Source organism: Oxyura jamaicensis, chromosome 27 (assembly GCF_011077185.1).
Source record: "Oxyura jamaicensis isolate SHBP4307 breed ruddy duck chromosome 27, BPBGC_Ojam_1.0, whole genome shotgun sequence".
Lineage (NCBI taxonomy): Eukaryota > Metazoa > Chordata > Aves > Anseriformes > Anatidae > Oxyura > Oxyura jamaicensis.
Window position 1 is genome coordinate 4,160,357 of NC_048919.1, and position 23,439 is coordinate 4,183,795.

The 23,439-nt window shown below is 50.5% G+C and overlaps 3 protein-coding genes across 6 annotated transcripts in view; 1 reads left to right on the forward strand and 2 right to left on the reverse strand.

Annotated features, from left to right (window-relative positions):
- Positions 1 to 291: 291 nt before the first annotated feature.
- CNP (2',3'-cyclic nucleotide 3' phosphodiesterase) lies at positions 292 to 6,797 on the reverse strand. Of its 2 annotated transcripts, none has more exons than XM_035347607.1 (4): positions 6,757 to 6,797; positions 3,887 to 4,556; positions 3,166 to 3,308; positions 292 to 2,688 (listed from the first exon to the last, which is right to left on the reverse strand). In XM_035347607.1, exons 1-4 carry the CDS (start codon positions 6,757 to 6,759, stop codon positions 2,236 to 2,238), a joined length of 1,269 nt encoding a protein of 422 aa, XP_035203498.1. In that variant the 5' UTR covers positions 6,760 to 6,797; the 3' UTR covers positions 292 to 2,235. The 2 variants fall into 2 exon arrangements, with proteins under 2 accessions (XP_035203498.1, XP_035203500.1); XM_035347609.1 differs by lacking the exon at positions 6,757 to 6,797 and adding an exon at positions 4,753 to 4,773.
- ACLY (ATP citrate lyase) overlaps positions 6,772 to 23,439 on the forward strand; it is a 43,834-nt gene continuing 27,166 nt past the window's right edge. Inside the window, exon 1 of one of the 2 annotated variants that reach the window (XM_035347552.1) lies at positions 6,772 to 6,797. The gene's annotated coding sequence lies outside the window, so the exon portion shown is untranslated. Of the gene's footprint in view, positions 6,798 to 19,269; positions 19,283 to 23,439 lie in introns of those variants that run through there. The other variant, XM_035347554.1, reaches the window with a different exon arrangement.
- TTC25 (tetratricopeptide repeat domain 25) lies at positions 7,112 to 19,039 on the reverse strand. 2 transcript variants are annotated; one of them, XM_035347573.1, is made up of 12 exons: positions 18,858 to 19,038; positions 17,883 to 18,014; positions 17,415 to 17,568; positions 15,339 to 15,400; positions 14,146 to 14,302; positions 12,952 to 13,176; positions 11,686 to 11,893; positions 10,097 to 10,183; positions 9,685 to 9,881; positions 9,394 to 9,494; positions 8,518 to 8,590; positions 7,112 to 7,433 (listed from the first exon to the last, which is right to left on the reverse strand). In XM_035347573.1, the coding sequence occupies exons 1-12, from the start codon at positions 18,975 to 18,977 to the stop codon at positions 7,180 to 7,182; spliced, it is 1,770 nt and encodes a 589-aa protein (XP_035203464.1). In that variant the 5' UTR covers positions 18,978 to 19,038; the 3' UTR covers positions 7,112 to 7,179. The 2 variants fall into 2 exon arrangements, with proteins under 2 accessions (XP_035203464.1, XP_035203465.1); XM_035347574.1 differs by lacking the exons at positions 14,146 to 14,302; positions 15,339 to 15,400 and having other exon boundaries at positions 18,858 to 19,039.

Genomic DNA, 23,439 nt, shown 5'->3' on the forward strand with positions numbered 1-23,439 from the left:
CAGTATTTATCTGGAATGAAATTCGGAATGTTTACCTCAGTGTAAATATCTTACCTTTCCCATGGGAGGAAAGGAGTCTTGCATGGAGCAATCAATATCCAGATCGCTTTGCCAAACACGTCATCCTCTCTAAGGCAGGCTTCACATTGGTATGAACACTGTCCCTCTTTGGACCCTTACCTTTCTAGGATGTGAATGGTAAAAATGTGAATATTTGTTGTTTACTTCATTAGGCATAATTCATAATGATGTGTTTATATGAAGAATATCACAGACTGAAGCAAAACCATATGCAATTGGTTTACTTTATTATAAACTGTATATGATGTACAAACTAATAAAAACTTAAAGGAGGACAGTCTCACTGTTGTTCTTGAACAGGCAAATAAACGAGATACTCCAGCCGTGCATTTCGGTGCTGGATGTGATCTGGAGCGTTGGGTTGTGTTACCAGAGCACTGGAGGGAGAGGTGGCTCAGCATGCTCCTGCAACCTCTCAAGGGCTGTCCTGGGCAGATGCTGTTAAATTATTTTTTTATATAGTTTTGATGGAACAAAACCGCGTGAGACTTCTCACATGGCACTTGCAACTCTCCTGGTGCAGAAGCTAGCCAACTGTTTATCCCTTGAAGGTAAGGGGGGATTACAGGTATTCCGTCTTTTTGAAACAGCAGGAAATATTTTGCTTTGCTAGAAACCATGGGGAGTGTTTATCGGATTAGCCCAAAGCACTCCTTGCTGTTGTTTTAAGTGTTCAGAGGAGAAATGCTTCTTGCACAGGCTGAGTTGGGCTTCCTGAGCGGTTTGGGTTTGAGCACACACAGCTACAGGTAAGCACTGCCCCTGTGACAGCTCCTTTACAGATACGAACCCAGCACATGCATGTCAAACACAGTAAGTATTTACATTTATTAATACGGGATTAACTTCACTGTGCAGTTCACCAAACACTGAGCCCTAGCATGAGTTTAAACTGTTGTCCTGACCGGAATCCATTAGTTGAGCTTTTTGTTACGGTAAAGTAGTGACCACATAGCCACTGATGACTGACAAACAACCTGGCTAAGAGCAAAAACATAAGCTTTAATAAAACAGACTTAATAACAAAAGTACTTGATCATTAACTCTTTTCCAGCCAATGGTTTAGGTTTGAGCAGACTTAAGTTACGCAGTTACAATACCTCCATTTACTTCCTAAATTACAATGTTACTTCCATCCTAACTTTTAACATTCAAGTGCATTAGATAAAACTAGTAAAATCTTGCATGAAGTACAGTTCTATACTTCAGACACGATTTTAGTTTCTATAAAATAAGATGGAAAAGACATTAGTTCATCTCTTCCACTCCCCGCCAAGGCAGGATTGTTCCCTACAAAACAAGGGCGCAGGACAGGGCTTGGTCCTGCCCCACTCTTACATGTGCTCTGAAGGGACTGGAGCCACGTTACAGGAACCGAATGCATCTCCTGAGATTTAACTTGTTTCTTCTTCTGGGATATTATTTTTTCTGTCTCTAAGGCATTATCTGGCACTGTGCTTTCCTTTTGTGTGCTCACCAGCACGTCTCTTCCCTGCACTTGAAGGAGGCCTGAGCATGAATTGGGGTAGAACACAGAAGGCTTTTAGGTACCCTGCTGCCTGTTGCAAATCCTCTTCCTATGGACTAAATTATTGGCAACTCCACACTTGACAGAAGTGACCCATAATTGGATCTTACTGGTTTTCACCTAGTAGTTCAGCTACCAGAATTACTGACTTTTAGTCCCCCTGGTTTGGGAGAAGGGGAGAGGCATTACGCAGTTCACTTCACTTGGCTTCAGCCCAGTTCTGTACAGGCTTTGGTCTGCCACTGCTTGATCATATAGTGCTGGCATGTAGAGATCTAACGATTGTGGTTCATAGGGAAGTTATAAAAGACCATAGAAGATCTTCCTCTGAGGAAGAAAACAAGCAGAACACCACGGCTCGTTCTTTCCAAAACTCTTCCATTAAAAGCACTCAGCAACACCTCAGTTACTGACATCGGTTATTTGACAGCTTTCCTTGGTCAGACAAGAGCTGTTTGTTTTCTTCCAGAGGCCAATAAACTGTCTCCCCAGAGACTTCATACTGGGGCTGGCAAAAAGGGCTTGCTTTAGTAAAGGTAGAATTATTTCTCTTTACAATTATAAAGGTTACTGAGTTACTTGCCTTTTAAAAACAACAAAAGAAGAAAGCTACCCTGCCCATGCTCTTAGATGATGGTGCAGGAACTAAAAGCAGAGCCCCGTTTGTTGGTGCTCTGCGTAGGCACAAGTTTTCCTTTTCCATAGTAACCTGAGAATATCGCCCTCACATCGATCTTTTTGGAAAGGACGAGCATCCACATACCATTATCAAAATACTGCAGTTTCCCCCCTCCGATTTCCCCCACTTCATCCCCTTTGTTCCCTGCCTTTTCCAGTTTCACAAACTCCAGCAGATCGAGCCCAGTCTGGACTGCTTCTACGCCGTTGGCACAGCCGAGGGTGATGTGAGCCCGGCTGCCTTTCGGGAGGTTGTCGGTGGACAGGAGCTTATCGACATCTCCAGGCCACAGCAGCAGCTGCGGTTCGCTCAGCTCCACGCGGGCACCAACAGTTTTCGTTGTGATGAACAGAGCAGAAATGGACAAGGTGAAGCCTTTGCCGTAGGAAGCCTTCACGGCCTGGGAGAAGAAAAAGGGAGACAAGTCCAGGACAGAGCTTTAACCAACACCAGGGTCCTGGCTGGCCGTGATCATTTTTGCTTTGCCATATTTGAAATGTGGTGGTCAACTAGAAAGTCGTGGCCTGAAGCTCCTGCTCTGTGAATTCAGGGTCGGTTACGTCTTCCTCCTTCACAAATTCCAAATTCAGATGGGCTCTTGAGCTCACCCGCTTTGAAATAATTTGGCTGGAAGTATCAATACTTCTACTGAACGATTTACCATCATATAGGTTAAGCTACTGGGGATGCTGCTGGAAGTCGGGGTGATGGGGGCGGATAGTTAGTTTGGAAACTAACAGGAAATAGTTGCCCTCTCCCCCATGCTTCTCACTTTTAGCCGAGAGCAAAGCTGCCTCCCCCCAGCCCACTCCCAAGGCACGCGGATCCCAGCTGGGAAGGGGAAGGGGCAGGGAAAAGCCGGAGCCATGGTACTCACTTCTTGCTGTGCGTATTCCTCAGCCCCGGGGGCTTTTCCAAACTCTGTGTATTTTGTGGTGCAGTGTAAGACCCCAGGTGGTCTCTTCACAAAGTAGCTGGTGAGATCCATTTTTATTTTGGGATCTTCAATAGCAAAAGCAACTGCAAACACAGGTAAGCAATGTTACTATGAGAAAAAAATCAACCCCTTGACGCTACCCCCGAGCCTGTCTCATCTCAGCTTTCTTCACCAAGCTGCCCTTCTTGCTTCATCTTTCTTACTGCTAAAAAGGACTAGATGGATACATGAAGGTCTTCCTCCCACCTAGACTATCAGCAGATGTAATTAAAAGCCAAACTTCTGCACAGCATCGCGGCTCATCTTAGACCTGATGTTGCAGAAGTCCCTTACGGGGCAAGGCCCACTTGGTTTTTCCATTTTTTCTTTGACTCTGTGTTTGTTCTACGCAGCCCAGCAGCCAGCGGGGTGCCCAGCTGCCTAGAGCAATGCTGCCGCCATCCCAGCCCACCTCCCTGCAGCCTCACAGCCAAACAGGCTTTTACGGAGAACTGTTTATTTTCGGTTACAAAAGCAAATTTGACAACTATGGGAAACTGGGATTAGTATCTTCAAACAGTTTTCCCTGTTGCTAACTTTAAGAGTATCACTTTAGAAGCTGACTAAAGTTGTCCCCTTTGTTTCACTAACAAAGAACTTGGTAAGATACTTCTATACATACAATATTTGCTCTCCTTTTTGAAGGCTTTGAGACTTCCAAGCTCATCTAAGAAGAGCTGGCCAGCCTTCCTCAGGTTCTCAGAGCTTCTTTTGCTCAAAAACCACCCAAAATACATGGGTAGAAATTCCTTCTCCAAGCTTGGCTTCATCTTCTTCAGGTCTTCCACTGCCAGTTTCCATTGATTCTTTTCCTTAAGCTGCGAGCAATCCATTCTCCACGGGGTTTTGGGCTCAGCAAAGATGACTTTGTACCGGTATTTGTCAGCAATATCGAAGATTTGGTCCAGCCGTTCCCTTTCATGGTGAGTGTCATCCAAAACGATAATGCTGACGTCTCGTTTGCAATAGTCAACTAGATCCTCATCAACTTTTGAGTATTCTTCAGGAACGCTGCTTCTTATTCCAGGCGTAATTTTATAGCTATCGACAGAAATGACCTTGCAGGCATCTTTATACCTGTCTTGAATAGCCTGGGCGAGAGTGGACTTCCCACTGCCAGGTAGGCCTCTTAAAATAAAAAAGGTTTTAGACTCTTTGAGCGTGGAGATGGTATCTTCGTCATCAAGGAAAGGAAACTGCAAGCTCTCAGGCCTTTCTTTTGCTGATTGAGAAGACATTTTTCTAAATATTTTAGGCAGGAACGTGTGACTCTTCTTCGAGAAGCCTCTGTTCTGAAAGTCAGGAAGAAAACGCTTTGTAGGTTAGCGACCCCGAGAGAACGCACCTTCCTGCTGCGCGAGCACGTGCTGCTGAGAGCCTCCACGGGGAGGGAGGCTGAGGGGACGCGGTGCCAGCGCTTCCCGTAACCTCGCTTGGCTTACGGCACTCGTCACGGCTCCCCCAACCCTCCCCGCAGCAGGGACCTGCCTGTGCCCCGTCCTGGCGCTGCCCCTGACCCCGAGGAGCGACCGTGTGGCTCCTCTCCTTGCTCCGGCGTCTGCCAGCGGCCGCTTTGGCCCTGCCTGACCGGGAAGGGGAAGCTTCGCCCGTCACGTGGCGGTGGCTGCTGCCAGGGAGCTGAAACCCAGCCCCAGCATCAAGTTTATTTCTGAACGCTTAAACAAATGCTCGTGGCCGCTAGATTGCGAGGCTGCTGTGTGTCTGGGGCAGCTCCGCCTGAAAAGGGGAAATGAAAGAGGCAGGCGGCTGGGGCAGCAGCTGCGGTCCTGTCAACTCATCGTGAAGTGATCAGACTGATTTAAGTCTGCTTGGGGGTCCTCTGTTCTGTAAGAAAGGCTGTTTCTACGTGAAAGCTCTTTCACTGCAAGAATTCTCTTCTTGGCACCCTGCTGAGCAGCGTGAGTGCCTCACAGGAGGGAATTTGGGCTCCTCTTTGAATGAGGAGCAACTGAAATCGCTTCCGGCAAGGGCAAGCCCAATCCCAGCCGTTGCCGAGCGGAACACGAAAGCGAAAGCAACTGCGAGCGCCAGAGAAGCTTGGCAGCAGCAGGAGCTTTGGGAACAGCACCCTGGGGAGCTGGCTCTGCCTCCCCGCCTGCCAGCGGTGCCAGTAACAGGAAGCCCAGATAATTCCCAGCAGGGTCCAGGAAAGCACCGGACTCGAGGAAGGGAGGGATTTCTCCGGCTTGTTTCGCCAGCACCACCAGGGCAGCTGTTGTTTTTGTGGGTTGATGGGTGGCCTCTCCACCCTCCCCAGCTGCATCCTCGCGTAGCCCAGCCTGGGACCCGCGCCTGCCCCCAGAAGTGAAACCGCAGAAGTGAGTTCTGCCTGCGATGCAAAAATCGGGGGGGTTCACATAGGGTGCAAGTGGGCTGCCCACGGCAGGAAAGGACTGCTTTCCTGCTCGCAGAGTGAAGAGCCTGTTTAAAAAGTCACCTATTTTAAGTAACTCTATCCTTTATTCCAAAATTCAGGGGTGGGTTTTGGTTCCGAAGCGCCCTGGGGCTGGGACCGCGCCACCCCCCTGCTTTAGGGATGCGGTGGGCAGGGAGCGCTGCCTGCCCCAGGGATGGGGAGCTTGGAGCACACCCAGCCGTGCCCGCTCCCAAAACCGAGGCAGAGCTCCTGGGTCTGCAAGAAGAGGAGGAACTACACAACTCTCCTGGGGCCCCTACACCACCTTCCCTGGGGATTTAGGGCTCCCCCATCTTCACGCGTGAGGAAGCAGAGGTGTGAGCTGGCTCCAAGGGCTGCTGCTCCTCGCCGTGTCCTGGCTCTGGAGGGGGATGTTTGGCCCGGGCAGGGACCACCAGCAGCATCAACGAGCAGGGCCGGGGCCGTGAGGGATGGCTGCGAGCGGGGCAGCCCAGCTATTTTGCAGAAAAGCAGCTGCTGGTGGCCAGCAGTGACTGAGGCTGCTTTTCAACCGTGCAAACAAAAGAACAATAATAGAAAACACCCTCAGGACCCATTGTTCAGCAGCCAGCTCGAAGGATAATGCTGGCCTTTATGAAATCAGGCCCCGTACAGCGTGGCCAGACAATGGCACTACAGAGACCCGACCCGGCGGGGCACTGGGCTCCTCGGGGCAAACAATCCCCAATTGAACACGCGCCCCTGTCCTGTCCCTGCCTGCGACCCCCACAAAGCCCCCGCTTGTCCTCCGCATCCCGGGGCCTCGCCGGGTGATGCTCCTGGACCCGGCGCCCCTCTGCACGCTGCCGAAAGGTTTCAGCACCCCGACTGAGCCCCAGGGTGGGCTGGGGAACAGAAGGGGCAGCGCAGCCCAGGACCCCCCCGGGAAGAAGCCGCCGTGCCCCCAGCTCCATCCTGCAGCCCCCTGGGCTCCGGCAGCGCCCCAAGCACCCCGGGACCCCCGAGCTCCCCCCCATACAGCCGGCGGAGCCCCGTTCCTCCCTCCCCACCGGGAAATAAAACCGGCCCCGGGGATGCCCCGGCCCCGCGCTTACCATGGTGAGGGCAGCGGCCGCCGGTGCGGAGCGGGGCGGCGGGGCAGCAGCTCTGGGGCGGGTGCGATCGCGGCCCCTTTCATAGCACCGGGCCCCCCCCCTCCCCCGAACCCCCCTCCCCCGCCGTGGCCGCGCCTCCCCGGGGCGGGCCGGGCCGGTGGCGATGGGTGCCCGGCCCCGGGGGCCGCCGCAGCTCGGGGCCAGGTTTTCTTTTTCTTTTGTTTTGTTTTTGCCCCGTGCTCCGGGGGAGCTGTGGCAGAAAAGGGAGGAAAAACACGAAGCGAAGCGTCCGCGTGCGCCTGGCCTCGCAGGTACGTGGCACGGCGGGGGTCTAGGAACAGCGATAGGAAAAGGGTTTGTTTGCAAAAGCAACGCTCGGCACAAAGGTTTATTCTGCCCTCTAACTGCTCAGGAAATGCTACTCTACTCCAAAGCAAGGTTCGGCTGCTTTTCATCGCCCCCTACTTCTTCTTTGTCTTTTTTGCTCTCATTGCCATCACTTTTGCTTTCCTCTTCTTTACTCTCCTGCCCTTTATCTCCTCCTTGCTCTTTATCGTTCTTGGCATCTTCATTTTCCTTTTCATCTTCTTGATTCTCCGTGCTTTGCTCGCTTTCCTTTCCCTCTCTGTCCTTCTCAAAGTTGTCATCATCTGTGTTTTCATTGCTGAAATCATAATCTGGAAGGGGGGAGGAGGAGGCAGAGGGAATCTTAAACCAGGTTCCAGCACTGAGCAATCAGTAGGGCGCAGGAAAAGACCCTTGGCCTCCATCACTACAATTAGAAAGCTCTTCTCTATTTTCTGCCTCACAAAGCTAAATTTGCCAGCAATATGAGGTGCTGAGCTATATGATCTAAGGTGAACAGAAGGCAGGTGCTTGCAGCTAGATCGTGACGCCTGGATTCATCAGCTGATAAAATGAACATGAGATGAAGTCCAGGTGTGGTGTTCGCAGGGGGGGACGCCTGGGAAGTGCTGCCATCTCCTGCTCAGGCTTGATACAGCCCTGAGATGGCCATGGCCAGACCTGGGAGCAGAGCTGCAGGACTTCAGTTCGTGTTCTTCAACTAACCATGAGCACGCTGCACCCCTGGGGATTCCATTCTGCTCCCCTCCTTCTGCAGCCCTACTTGCTGGGGCAGAGTAGGGGTTGCTCTTTGTGTTAGCCTTCCTCTGGTAAGGACACGTACATGTGTTTGGACGAAGAGCAGTATCAGTTTGCTGTGGAACTGTGACTTACTCTGTCGTGCTTCATGCTGCAGGTGCTCAGTAGCACGTATTGTAATTTAGAAAGTGACAGAAAATCAGTACTTTTATACTAGGTGGGCTCTAGAATTTGCTGATGTTTTTGAAGGCCTCAGCACTGTGGGTCTCATTTATTCATGGTAATTTCTACAGTTGCATTTTGATACGATTTTGCTTCTGACTGTGCCCACCATTACACATTCTGGGCACTGGAGCTGCTTTCATTGTTATTAAAAAAAGCTTTTTACAAAGATAGAGCTGAAGAGAAGCCAGAGTCCCTCACTGTTATCCTGGAAATTAAACCCTCACTGTCAAAAAAATGAGGCCACAGATTTTAACTATGCTACGGCATCACCTATAAATGAATTCCTGCTACAGCATACTAGCACAGAGGATGCATGCAGTCCAGAAATTTCAGTGCTTGCTACCTGGGAATGGGCTGGTTTGTTCCCATGCCAGAAAAGGAAAGTGGGGAATTTTTACATTAATGTGGTGCGGAGGCCCAGATGACAACTACCTTGAAGAGAGTGATCTGTCATTCCTCTTTCTTTCAGGTCTTCAATGAAGCTCCTGCTCACATCATCTAAGGCCTGAAAGTGATGCGGCTTATTAGTGAAGGCTATAGAAATACAGCTCTGTATCTAAGTTTTTCCTGTTTCTCTTTGATCTCTGCTGTCATTGCTTGCTCCTTTCCTACCTCAAAACTCTCTGCAACATGCTTCGTTCCTCCCTGCAGTGATTACTACCTGTTAGCATCCCTTATCAAATATCTCCTCCCCTGAAGATTTAATCTCTTACAAACTATTGTTTTCCTTCTCGCAGCAAAACAGGCTCTGCTTCAACTTTGAACAGCCACGAGGGATCACCAAATAGGAATGTGTTTATGCTGTACCTGTTCCCTGGCAAGCTGAGTGAGGTCAGAAGATCACCCACAACCCACTGTCAGGCTACCAAAACGTGCAGACTGCTTTATCCTTGGGTCACCAGCAATGCCCCAGATGTTCTGATCTGATGCAAAGTGATTTCTCTGGGACATTTTGGAGAGGCCAGGAGCGGGTAAGTTCCGATTAGCCCTGCGTTCCAACAGGTACTGAATGTAGAGAAGGTACTTCTGTATTCTGCATGTGAAAGGGAGTTCAAATAAAAACTTTCCCTTCACCTAAACAGAGCTAGGGCTGAAGCCTTCTAGGTGTGGTACTGGTTCACAAACTGAGATTAAGTTTTCTGAGCCAGGAGACTTCATAACTTTTTCCTTCAGAGGCTGCATTTTCCCCCTCTTAACGCACTAGCTACGTAGTGACATTTTCTTAATTTGCAGGATGCTAGACAACATTTACAGCTAACTTATTGATGCTGCCACAAGCTTCTCTCCGCTTTGCACCAAGCCACTTACAGTAATGATGGCCTTCTGAGCAGCATCATCGTGAACAAGCTTTGCCTTCTCAAGTGCTTTTTCAAAGTTCATGATTGCAGACCGGTAATCCTTTAATTTTTCTGTAAGGGACAAATGAAAATATCTATTTTAACCCAAGATAAAGACAAGAACAAGTGTTAATCAAGCAAGTCTCCTGTGAGAGATCTTAATCAGTACAGTTACTTTGGTGGTTAAATGACAGATATGAAAGAAGCTGAACAGACAGGCTGCCATCTGTCCTTAAAGAAAAAATTCTAGTGACATCTTTACCTTGTGCTTGTGCCACCAGTACGCTAGCATGGAGTTGCCACTCAACATCTCCCTCTTCATCTGCTGACTGCAGGGACTTCTCTCCATAATTTTGGGCTGCTTCAGCGTTATCAAGCTCAAGGTAACATCGGCCAACTTCATGGAACAGCCAGGTCTTTTCCAGGCTTGATTTTGCCATTGGAATTTTCTCCTCCCAGCTTCAAGCAGAGAGTAAGAAAGAAAGACTACTGCTGAATCTCACTAGGTGCAGTTATAATTTCAGCCATGGATTTTATAAACAAAGTGTTCCAGGTACTCTGATGAAAACTTTCTCAGCCCTCTTTCTGGCAGTACAATTAAACAAACTGAAAATACAGCATCTATTAAATTCAAAACACAGCCTTACGCCTTTCCTGTTACTGATTTTACATACGTGTCAATAGCTTCCTGGAATTTGCCGATTCTGGCATAAACTCTGCCGATGTTATCAAGGGCTCTGGATATGGCATCTGGTAGATTGCTGTGTTGAAAAGAAAGAGAAGCTGTAGTAGCTGAAACAGCCTTGTTCCTGACACAGTCTGTGCTTTCTTCAAGCCCATGTATTTTCTTTGTCTCTTAACATGAAAATAAGTGTTGAGAAGTAGAAGTAAAGGACCAGTGTCAGGCTGAAAGTCATAAAACCAAAGTAAAATTTTATTTTCATCTACAGCCATTGCAACACCCTGTCATATGGGGAAAATCAGTTTAGCTTTGTCTTCAATATTTTGTGCAAATCTGGCAGCCCTCATGAGTCTTTTCTTTGCCTCAGTTTCTCTTTGTTGCCTTGTGGATCCCATGGAAATCCCCTACCAGTTCTTAGGTCCCTAACACTAATAAATTATTGTCCAAGAGAAAACCGAAGACACAAGAATGTGTCTGCAATGTCTCATTAACAGACTCCTGGTAACAGGCCCTATTCCCAATGCTCCGAATGAGATTTTGCCCAATGCTAGAGGCAACTTCTTCTATCATAATGTAGCTATTTTTGTTTCTTTAATTAGTCCTCCTTCCCAGCTTCAGAAGTGGCCTGCTTTGACTACCCGTGCCTTGAAAAAAATAAAATTATGAAACGAGAGAACAAATGTGTTGCTGTGGGTTATGCGAGTCATTAACGATGTATTAACGATGTCTCCCCTCGTCCCTGCTGAACTCCAGCCACCAGAGGGCGGGTGCCCCTCGGTAATGGCTGTGGTTCTGTCCTTCAGATACAGCCTTCAGTCGGTTTGAAAAAGCAGTAAAAGGACGGATCTCATTCCTGCCTAGCTTCTGCTAAGTCTTAACTTTATTTGGTGTAACTGTGGGGTGGAAATCACAAGGAGAGATGCAGAAGTTGTTAAACCTATAATTAAAAATGTGCTTTTTGAAAAGGACAAAGAGTGAGGCTGTAACATTTTAACAGTCTTATACAGTATCGGCAGAAATAAAACCAAAATAACCTCAATTCAAGCAACTCTTCAGTGTTTTCTCATGTGCTTTGTAAAACTCTGTTGCTAGTTCTTAAGACATTTGCTCCATTCTGTGTTAGCTGAAAGAGCGGCTGCAGAACGTGTTCTATATGAGCAACTGTATCTTTTATCAATATTTCACACCTATCATCATGATTTGAATGCAAATGACGTGAAGGGAAAATGTAGAAGAAAACTTGTGCAATTCAGACTCTGACCTTCCTGAGAAGGAAATGCATACTAGAGGCTGAAGTGCTGAGTCTGGAACTTGTGTTCTCCTTTGCTTTGCTTCAGCATGGATTTAGATACACTGTGTGTGCTAGGTCCTTTAAAAATCTGCTTAAGTCACCTTATTTTTGAAATAGTGAAGGTAAGTCATTAGGGACCACTGCATGTGGACAGAGTCTGTATGCATTGCCCTGTTAAATCTCCACATGGAAGAGTTACAGCGTTAGCAGATGCTAAAACATCTTAACAGAGGAACTTTCCTCTGTATGATGGATCTTTTCCCCATCCATCTAAACTTCTCAGCACTTACTTCTGCCTGGCAAATTTGAGATCCATTTTATGGCTTTGCAGGGCTGCTTCCATCTGGCCCATCTCTAACTGAGCATTCCCAATGCAGCTGTGGAGGTTTCCAATCAGTTCATTCTTGTTGGGAACTTCATCATCTGACCATCCTTGTATTGTTTTTAGCACGTGCTCAGCTTTCTTGCAGCTTTCTTCAGGGGAACCACCAGTCAGCACTAGAGACAAAGAGGGAAGTTTAGAGTTAGGGTAGGAACACAGCAATACTGGGGAAGTAGGACGAAGAGCAGTTATGTACACCTCCGAGAAAGCTTGGGAATGGTTAGAGCTCCTAACTCTTCATGCATATCCTACATTCCTCCATTCAATCTCCAAGAAATCTGCCCCTGGGAAATGGTACTTCAGCCCCTCCATCCGGCACTCCTGGAAATCATTTGCATCACAGCAAGCAAGGGGAGATAACTCTGGTAAGACTTCACACTTGCTGATGAAAAATAAATGAGAATGATGCTTGTTGTCTCAAGTTTTTGAAAGCAAAAAGACACTGAAGCAGCGCAGCCTGATCATGGAGATGAAGTACTACAGTGCTTAGTTTTTTTTATCTCCTAAATTAGCCCCTTGAACTTTCCTGGTGAGCTCTGTTCATTGTACCCAGCTGGCTGCAGTACTGTGGGGAGTGCACTGCAGGATGTTTCTGACACTGTCTTTGCCAAGCTGTAGCTTAAATGAACTGACTGGCAGTAACACCACATGTTTGTTCCTGAGTCGTAAAATATGTAGCATAAGTAGAAAGCAAGGGTAAAAGTGGCTGAATTACTCCTTCCTTCCAGATCACTATTTTTCAGCTTCTTTGTCTCTCCACAGAGGTATTTTTCAACTACAGAAATTATTTACTTCAGTGCCCTGCATTTTTTGGGTAAAATTTCTGATTACTAGACCAGCCAGAGGCACTTGCTAAGTATGCAGCAGTGACTGACCTGGCTTTTGTATCTAAGCGATGTTCTGAAAAGCAATCAGCAATACCTCAAGTACAGGAAAAAAAAAAAAAAAAAAAGAAAGGATTAAAAAAAAAAGAAAAATGCATTGGCTTCTGTATCTAAGGAAGTGTTGCCTTGGAAAAGCTGGAGAATGTGAAAGCAAATACTTCCCAAAAGCGCCTGCTACTGTTTGTTAGTACTTGCACACTGCTTCTGTTGTTCTGGGCTGTAAAATAGTACAGCAAATAATTACATATGCCAATCATCGCTTTCTTACTGTTTCCAGCCAGGACACATACGCATATCAATGTCCTCCATGCTCTTCAAAATGTATCTGGCAACCTCAGCTGGTTTTCGCTTCTTGTCTCGGATCCACCTCTGCTGCCTGAGCTTACGCTCCCTCACGCGGGCATAAATAGGCTTCTGCTGCTGCCAGAACTCAGTGCGTGTGTCCAGGTAGGCAATGCCACTCAAAACCATGTCTGCTACTTTGATCCCTTGCTTTGTGCTGCTCTTCATCAAATCTGAAAATAAGGCGGTAAAACGCAGGAAAGCATTAATGTGTGTGATGGACAAAGCTGCAGTTCACTGGGGGACTGCTTGTGAACATTCTGTTGCTCTGACAGAGACTGTCCTGGGAATTAAAGTCTTTAATGCTCCTCAGAAGTGATGTGGTTAGGAGAGAAGTTACAGAAAATTTTCCTGGTGAGCTAAAGCTGTTGTTCCCAGCTCCTGTAAGCTGCTGCCTTCTCTGATGAAGAGCCAAAGAAGAGGCCCAATTAATAGGGGCCAGCTGTGGTGCATGAGCATTTGTCCTCTTGGACAGGACACTTGTGCTCAAATGGCACTTTAGAAAGTGGTGGATTAAACTGTGAGATGGAAGTTGAGAGGACTTTAACATGCCTGGAAACCAGATGGCCCTTATTACTTAATGCCAGTAATATCATGAAACCTATGAGTAGACTAAATTCTGAATTGTTCTTCTATTACTGGGTAAACAGTTTCTTAGAGGAAAGAATAAATGGGAACCACCTTTCTGCCTCGTTCTGAAATAAGATACTCCTCTGAATCCTGCATCTTGATCTTAACAGCATTTAGAACGAAGCCATGAATGAGGCATGGTCTCATTAGCTGTGCTTTGCACTTAATGCAAGTGTTAGTAGAATTTAACACCACGCCAGAAATTAAGTTGTAATGCTGTTGTTTCTGCTTTTTATTTCATCAGCACGGATTGCTTTGAATTGATTTATTGTTTGTTTTAAAAGCCTGTCATTTAATAAGGAAGGAAACATGTTCAGACACGGTTATGAATATTGGATCTGGCTCCAAAAATGCCTGAACTCTCCAGATTTCTGCCTCTCTCAAGACCACTGCAAACACTCTGCGCTATCTGAGCTCTGATACAAGTAAGGAATAGTAGTAATAAGGATATAAAAGAAGGAAAAAAGACCCTGCCTTGGAGGAGCATTTAGTTAAATACAATGGAGAAAGACCTTCATCCTTGAGCAACTTTTCTAGGTAGGCCTTGTCAGCATAAAGCTCTCCAAGAAGCTGTCGCTCTACTTTTGGGTTCCTCCGAGGCTCCTGTTTCTTTGTCCACTTTTGATCCTTGGTCAGTTTTATTTGGAGTTTCTGATTTGCTTTTTTGCTCTACAGCAAGAAAAAATAAATTAAGTAGGGTGAGATTAGTGGGAAACACTAGCATTATCAGAATTTCTGGCTTCCAGAGTTGTTTACCATCCACGTAGGCCCAGCTACTTTTTAAGTAAAGGCAAGAAGTCAGTATCTCACCAAGAGATTTGGTCAGCAGCAACTGAAATTTTGTGCCCAAGTGTGCTCCCTCGCTTCCAAGAGAAGGAGGAGGCACTGTAATAAGACCAAGAGTTAGCTCTGCTCCTCAGTCTTATCCTGTTCTGGAGGGAGTCCAGGTCAGTGCTGTGACAGGAGGACATTAAGGCTGTGGCAAAGGCAGATCTAGTTCTCCGGAGTCAAAGACGTAACAGCTCCAACAACTGGGACTTCTGAAACATCAGGACGGTATTTCTCAAGTCTCGCATTCAAAATCCCAACGATTATAGTACTAATATTTAGCCCCCTTTGTACAAATTATTTTTTACCACAGGGTACCCGTAACTGCAGCTGAACGAAGCAATGAGCATTCACTGCACTGACTTCACAGGGAAATGTGGCCTGGCATCGTAGAGGAACGAGGCACTACTTCAGTGGACCACCCCACAATTAAGCAATTGAGAAAGTGTCCATTATCAAAAATGTGAACCTTAAACATCGGGTAAGACCAAAGTAAATATTCTAGATAAATGTACCCTGGCTCTGACCTCACTGCTGTTACTTATTAGCCTTTGATGGGTGATCAGCAACATACAACAGAACGAGCAGTCAGGCTGGTAGAGGATTCTCAGTTTGGGCTTCGTTTCTCCTTGGTTGCTCTTCCCTACCCCTCTGTCTTCTCCTTTCTATTTTGTGTACCATTAAAAGCAGGTACATAAAAACTCTCACAATGGATCAGCTTGCTTTGTATGCTCAGAATGCGCTTCACTAGACCAGCTGTATCCCCATCCACGCTGCTGCAGAAACTACTAATCCTCTGGAGCCTATTTCAGAACATATTAGCATGATAATAACTCTAGTTAGCTTCTAAAGCAAGAGCTCTTCATTCACACTGTACCTCTGCCTGCCTGCTTATAAAGCAGAGATCCTCTTTATTCTCCAGTTTAACTGAGGATGGACCTGCAAATACAGAGAAAATACTTGTTAGTGTTCAACGACAGCAGTACTGAAGCTTTAGAAACTAAAATGACCATAACTGTGCCAAGCCTATAATGTCCTGTTTCAAATAAAGCTTTCTTAATTATTTCACAAGAAATATGTGGATGTTGGTATGGTCTTTAAGTAGGAATTACAGCTCACAGATGCAGCTCTTCTCTGGATTTTAATTATTTTCTTATGGCACCTGGGAGCTCCCATCACAGTGCAGCTTTCCTACAGAGACATGCTACATCTACATGGAGACAGAAGAAGAAAAAGGGTGGCAGGTTCTTCCAAGGAATCAAAGCTGAAGCTTAAAATGGAAGGAAAACTCGTAAGCATGGGGATATCCAGCAATAGAGGGAACTACTTTAAAGTTTTTGTGCACTGACATTAGGGCAAACCTCCCATTTTATTTTCACTTCTGCTATTCAGATTTCCTCCACTCTGGCAGTGGAGGAAAGGGTGAAAAACAACTCTTTGGTCTGGTCAGAAGGAAGGAAGGAGGTTCAGCTGCTGCTGTTGGAGAAGGATTTCCTCCAGCAAGGCACCTGGGCCAAGCTCAGCGATGTGAGTATCCACATATCACAGAAAGCTGGTGTTTCTGAACCTGCTGGGCAAAGCAGATTCAAAAAAGCAGTTTGGAGGATATGCCCTGTTAATGCATGTGCATTTCACAACTATTTCAACATATGGATCAAATACTAAAACGTTTCCTTGCTTCTTTTCCCTTGCATCTAGGAGCTGCCACTTGATTGGAAAAATGTTTTGGGTTTTATTCTGTTCATTTGCAAACAGTCCAGCTGTCCGAACACATTTAAAGCATTTAGCTCAGTATATCAAGCATGACAAGCATTTTGACTGAGAGCCGTAAAGACGTTGAGGCATTTGTATTAAGCTAAGAAAGCAGCAGTGATAGAGGAAAGCAAGCCAGATCTGGAAACTTTTGCTGTCTGCTTTTTTAAAATGAGTACCACGCGTAGAAGACTTTCAGGTTTTTACAGAGCTGGGACAGGAAGCTAATCTGCGGCACTGGAGGTGGACTGAAATTCTGAAACTGATTTCAGGGAGAGCGAGGTGCCCAAGTATCTGGAGGATCGAGGCCTCCGTGTATGGGTGTGCAGGCAGGGTGTGTCCTGGCTCGGTGACGGGACAGGCTCTTGGAGGATCCACCTGGGCAGTTCCTAACTAGCTCGGCGGGTTTTACAGCAGCCTTGGGAGCTGTGCACCTGATAAGCCACTTGTCTAAGGTGGCAGCCCCAGCTGAGAGGTGTCCGTGTGCCCAGGAGTGGGTGCACATCTTGTCCCCGCTTGTCTTCACGTGACAACATTGCTAAGAGAAAATCTAAGGGGAAATTTTTCCATTTACTTTCTAACATCACTAGGTCCTTGGCCTTTTCTGTCTCCTGCAGGACGCAGTTCTGTGATCTACGCCAGAAATTATGAAAGCAGTGCTCCATTGCAATAGTCAACAGTTTCACTGCTCTTATGCAATGTAAATTGGAGGAAAATCAGGATCTCAGGAAGGCCGATCTCAGGTAGCGAGGGAAATTTCACTGCAAACTTTTAGTGTTGGGATAAAGATTTCAAAATGGATTCTGTAATCAGTAGGGCCATAAGGAGACGAGCTGCTTTGTTCTGTATGATTTAGAACATTTTCGTGGTGACTGGAAATGTAAAAAAAAAAAAAAAAGTGCTGGGGTCATAATTCACCATAATTCACTTCCATAGATGAAGTTGTTAGACATTTGACATTCAGCCAAAAAAAAAAAGGAAAAAATAAAGAAGAAAAAAGAAGAAGAAAAAGAATGGGGCCGTGCTTTTTTTGGTACTCTCTGGTTTCATCTGACAATGGCCACAGAGCACTTGAATCCAGAAGCAAAGGCACTCTGCTGTTATAGGGTCCTTAGGTCACTTGCAGAGCTAACATGCCATCAGCTGTCCAGTGAACAGCTTCCAGCTGTGCTCGTAGGCACCATCAAATCAAGCTGCTTACTTCCAATGCAGTTGACAATTGCCTCCTGGGATTTCTGGATACCCAGCCTGAACTTCTGTAGTTCTGGGCGCAGTCTGTAGCCTCGATGATAAAATACTAGCGCAAATTCAAAGTCGCCCATGGTATATAATGTCTCAGCTTTTTGGTAAAGTCCCTGAAAAGGAAAAAAAATAAAAAAAATAAAAACACTTCAGAGACCTCAACTAATTCCCTATTAGGTGGGAGGGAAAGCCGTATGCTATCAGGTTTTCATACAATAAAGCATAATCCCGGAACTCTTCCTTAGCTGACAAAGCACCTCCCCTCCTCTGGAAGCACTAAAAGGGGCAAGAGTGCAGAGCGAGGCTGATTTTGCTTTTAGAGTTATCTATTTTTACACAACGCTGCCTCCCAGACCCTTCAGAGCTTTGCACAGATAAGAGACCTGTCCTTGGCCACCCCAGCCTCTTCCTGCTTCATGCTGTTTACCTTGGGGAACGTTTTGTCATTTTGGAGAGAAGCTTCAGCATCTTTCAGGGAATTTTCCGTGTCTCCAAGTCTCAGGTAACATTTTGAGCGGGCAACTAGACAGTGCTTGTCTTCTGCTCTCAGCTTCAGTGCCTGGAACGCAGCAGACATGCGTGTGCCATCAGTGAGGGCTCACAGGGTGGCTGAGCTTGGAAGGGACCCCAGGAGATCACTGGGTCCAACGCCCCGCCGAGTGGGGTCACACAGAGCACCTCATGCAGGATGGTACCCAGGCAGGTTTGGGTATCTCCAGAGAAGGAGACCCCGCAGCCTCTCTGGGCAGCCTGTCCCCGTGCTCTGTCACCCCCCCAGTACAGAAGTGCCCCCCCACGTTGAGCCGGAGCCTCCTGGGCTTCGGTTTGTGCCCGTCACCGCTCCTCCTGTCGCTGGGCACAACTGAAAGGAGACCGGCTGCATCCCCTCAGCACCCTCCCTTCACACACACACGTATTGGGTACAGCCTGCTCCGTCCCTACATGGATCTGGCCGATGGATGAGGACAAAAACTCCAACTTTTGCTGCAAAAATTATTCTCACGCGTCCCCGTGCGACCACCCCCTCCTCCCGTGCTGCCCCCAGTCTGTGTGCCGCCTCCACCGCAAGGGCAGGACCTGCACCTCTTGGCAGTGTCACCTCCCGTCCTGTTGCTGTCACCTCCCGTCGTGTTGGTGTCACCTCCCCTCGTGCAGGTGCCCCCCCCCCACGGTGCCACCACTTCAGGGCCACCCCCCGGTGACACCCCTCGGTGCTGCCGCCTCTGCCCCGTCCCTCCTCGCCCCCCTCCCTCCTCGCCGCCACCCCTGCGAGCCGCGGCCCTCCCCGGGGACCCACACCCCAGATGCCCCCCGCCGGTGGCCCCGCCACCCCCCGCCGCCCTCCCAGGCTCCCTCCCGTGCCCTCGGGACTCTCCCCCGCGGGCCGCCCCGGCTCCCTCACGTTGTCGAAGCAGGCCAGGGCCTTGCCGTACTCTCCCCGCCGGTACAGCAGCGTCCCCTCGGTCATGAAGCCGGGGAAGGTGCCGGCCGGCACGCCGTCCCCCCCCGCCACCGCCGCCATGCCCCGGCCCGGCCAGGCCCGGCCCCGGTCGCCGCCACCGCCGTCACCTGGCAACCGTTGCCAGGCAACCGCCCCGTTTCCGGCCCGGCTCGAAGCCCCGCCCACGCGGTGACGTCTTGGCGCGCCACGGCGCGAGACTGTTTCCCGCGCCCGCGCTGTGGCCGCGTGTGGTTCTCGCGGTTTCGCGCCACGCCGCTGCCGGCACCGAGTGGGGGGGGGGAGGGACCTGACCGGGAGCGCTCGGCCCCGGGGGCTCGCGTGGGCCAAGCGCCTCGAAATGCTGCGGTGCGGAGCCGAGCCGTGCCGTGCCCAGCGCGTTCCCACGAGCCAACGCAGCGTGGGGTGGGCTGGTCGGAGGCACGGTGCAAGTAGGGCACGGGTGGGCGGCGGATAGGCGAGGTGTGCGAGGCAGGGCTGCGAGGGAAGGAAACACCCGTTTTGCTGCAAAATGCGTGCCGGGTAATTGCAGGCAGCTGGAGCTGCAGTGCGTTTTCCTGACCGGACTTGTCCAGCCTGCGGTGCTCCTGCACTTGTTCGGATTTTGTTCTAAAGCCTGCGTTTCCAAACACCAGCGCTGGAGGCACGGCCGTAAAGAAAGGGGGTGTGGGAGTGCAGGCGCTTCATAAAACCGCGGTGCAAGAGCAGTCGTGTGAATGCCTCAGTTCCTTTCAGCGTCAGGCCGAACAGGTTCTGCTGCTCAGCCAGGTCAGGAGCTGGTGCCTCCTGCAGGGGCTTCGCACAGCAGCCCACTGCCTTCCCCCTGTATGTGTAATATTCAGTTCTTTTTGGTGTTTGCTGGTAGCCCATGCTACTGGTTTCATCCCTGCGGCATCCAATTCTCCTGGACAAGCAGAAATGATGAATGAGAGAACGTTCTGGTTCTCTCCTGACAGCATCCAAAGTCTTGACTTTATTTTTGGCCTTGTACGAGACCCTGCCGTGATTAATATTTGAAGCAATTTGTTCCAGCAAAGTGACTCAGAGTGGGTGTGGCCTGTCTGGCCTGCTCAAAAAATACTCCTGCTCAGAGCAGTCCATAAGATTTAACATCACCGTGGGGAATGGCAGAGCTGCTGCTGGATTCTGGAAGCAGCCCAGGAGTGACAGGGTCAGTCCTCACTTCCACGGCGTGGCAGACGGGGCTGTGCAGAAGGCAGGCAGGGTGTCTCATGCGTGGGTGGCGACACAAACACCAGTCAAACCCTGCAGTGGGAGGCCAACGTGACAAACCCTCTGCCGACAGGGAGAGAAGTTGAGATGGTTTAAAGTAAACTTTTGGTAACCGTTTTCCATGGGGCCTTTTGCTGTTGTGGGTTGTGACACGTTCTCCCTAAGGAGACAGGCAGGAGCATCGTGTCTGTGTCCTCTGGTCACCCGCCGGCGGCCGTTACAAGTCCGTGCTCCAGCCCCGTGATCGTGTCATGGGCTGCTCGCCTCTGGACCGAGGCCATCCTCCCTCATCTGAGGGACTGCCCCAGGGCGCTTCACTCACAAAAAAATGAATGTGCCCTGAGTGTTGCTGGCAAGCAGACGAGACGTGATGAGTGCCATTAGAGGCTTGTTTCAAAACAGGTGGGGCTGTTGTGAACCGGGACGGGGGGGATGGCCGCATCCTGCACTTTCACAAGCGTCCCTTTCTCCTCTCTTTGCACGTGGGAGATGTTTGGCTGCCTTGCTCAGGTGAAGAACACCTGCCAGCTGTATCCTTCGGGACCGTGCCCCAGCAATGGTGATGATGCTCGGTTTCTGAGCAGGACTGCTGTCTGGCTATGCACTGCGGAGCTCCGCACCCCACCGCCGGTACCGACGGACACCTCCTGCCTTCCACCACCCCCGGGGGAAGCTTCTCAGCTCTGGGGAACGCCTGGATCCGGCCTGTGCCGGCTGCTGGTGCAGGCATGCCGGGCCGTGGGAGGGGAATGGTGGGCGGCTTGGCCCGGGGAATGAGAGGCTGCAGCGGGAGGAGGAGGAGGAGGAGGAGGAGGAGGAAGAAGCAGCGGGCACGGGGCTGCTGCGGCTCTGGGAGCACCGAGGGGGCCGGGATCGAGGCGAGGTGCTGGTGACAGCGGGGCAGGCTGCCCGGGGCTGGCGGGTGGCGCTCGGCGTGACGGTGGCGTGGCCGCGGCCCTTTGCTCCGAGCTGGCACCGCCGCTGTTTGCCCGCAGCCCCGGCCCGGTTTGAGGGGGGAGGAAGGGGGGGGGGGGGGCCGGCCGGGGGGGGGGGGGGCCGGGGGGCGGGGGGGGCCGGGGCGGGGCGGGGTCAACGCGGGGGCGGAACTACGACTCCCACAAGGCCGCGCGGGCGCGCCCCACCGGCGCGGGCCAATGGGAGAGCGGGGAGAGCTCAGGCAAGGCACACGTGGCGGCGGCGGCGGCCAATGGGAAGCGGCGGCGCCCGTAGGCCGATGGGCCGGGGAGGCAGCGCCGAGCCGCAGCGAACAAAAGGCGGCGGCGGAGCCGGGGCAGGGCCGGGAGCAGCGCAGCGGGGCCGAGGGTGAGCGGCGGGTCCCGGGGCGGGCCCCGTGGGGAGCCCGGGGCTCCTCAGGGGCCGTGGCCGGAGCGAGGAGCCCCGGCGGGGAGGAGGCTCCGGAGGGCGGCGGGAGCCGGGATCGGGGACCGGGGGGGAACTGGGGAGGGTCCCGGGGTGGGGTCCCGGGACAGGACGGGGCCGGCAGGAGGCCGCTTCGCCCCTCCGCTGGAGGGAGGGGAGGGCGGGGGGAGGATGCTCGCGGCCGTGAGCCCGGCGTGGTGCTGGGGCGGGCAGAGCGCGGTGCGGAGCGGGGGGAGCGCAGCCGGCGGCTCGTCCCTGCCGGCCCCCGGCCTCACACCGCGGCCGGGTCCGGGAGCACCCCCTGGCCTTGAGCCCCCTCCTCGAACCAAACAAAGCCCGTTGGAGGCGGGGGAAGGCGGCAGCGATCTGGGCTTCTGTCCGCTCAGTTCTGCGTTACCGCCTGCCCGTGTCGCCGTCCGTGCCCGCAGCTGACAGCTCCCGGGGCCGTGAGATGGCCGCCGTCCAGCTCTTTTTTTTTTTCTCTTTTGTTTGCTACCTGCAATCACCTGCCGTTTATCTTGCTGCTTTGGCAATTCCCTTCCTTTCATCCGGCCTCCGGGTTTCCCTCTCTTAAACAGCGTTTGCTGTCCAGCAGAGCATCGGAGGAGCGGCGGCTGTGTGCTCCGGGCACGGCGTTGGTCGGTCTCTGGAGCTGATTTATTTCCTCGGCTGGGTTCGCGGCTCATGGTATCAGCTCTCCTATCTAACGCTGTGCTTCACACCCCGTAGAGTTTTCCCCATGAGGCTTCTGCGTGGCCGTGCAGAAGGTGCACCGGCCGCCCTCCGGGTAGCAGCTTGCTTCCTCCTCCTAGCAGGTCCTTCCTTTCTTCCTCCCCCTGGCACGTCCCTCGAAGCGGGACCCGGTGTCAAGGGCAGCCGCGGCGGGGATCCCTGCCCAGCTACGCAGCCCAGAACGTGCTGCCGCTGCCCATTTCCCAAGGGGCACGGGGAAGAGTTATGGAATAACACTGCTGAGAACTTTGCACAAAGCTGCAGAATAAGTTGATTTTTAAACACAGAATTCCAGATATCCCATTTCTGGCACTAGACACGTACCAGGGCATTTGGAGGCTGTTTCCTGCTCTCCGCTAATCTGACTTAGATCAGTTCGTTGCCCTTCTCCCTGGCTGCACTTCCTTTTTCTAAGGCTCCACATCTGCAGGGAACCTGCTCTGGAGCTGGGCATTCGACACGCTCACCGCCTCAGCGAGTGATACCTGCTTGCATCACTCCGGGACGGTGCCAGGCGTTTCATAACGCGCAGCGCTGCGATTTCTTGAGCTGTGAAGCTGGCTGGTGCTGTGGGGCCTCTTCCCTGGAGCCCCCTCCACGTCCTCTGATGAAAGCAGGCACGCTTGCCAGGTGGAAACTGACGTAACTTTTCACGCTGCCATGGGCAGAAAACACTGGCCGGTCTTGAACTGTGTTAATAAATGACCTAGGATGAAGGGGGAAGGTTGCTTTACAGTGCGGCTTCAGATTCTCAGGAAGAGAGGGCAGGAGATCTTTACTGGAAGCAGTAAAGGTGCTTTTCTTCCAGGAAAGGCATTGCTTGGGTACAACGGGATCTGGATCTAAGTTAATCCATGCACGTGAGCCCCGTTCTGCAGGGACATGAACTGGTGAAGCTCCCCGAGTCCAGCACCAGAAAGGGTTTAAGGAAAAAATCTTTATCCTTATTTTTTTTTTCCTTTTTCCAGAGTTGACTGCACGTCATCCAGTCTCTTTGGGATTCAAGCTTTTACCTTGCTTCTGTTGCCATGAATGGCTTCTCTTGTTTTCTCTTTTTCTCTGGTTTCTGTTGTGCTTTGCCTTCGGTTAGCCCCTGATATATTGGGCTGCAGGTACCAGTTGTCACGGCACACACGGCATCATCTAGCTTTTCAATCCATACCATTATCACAGGGTATTT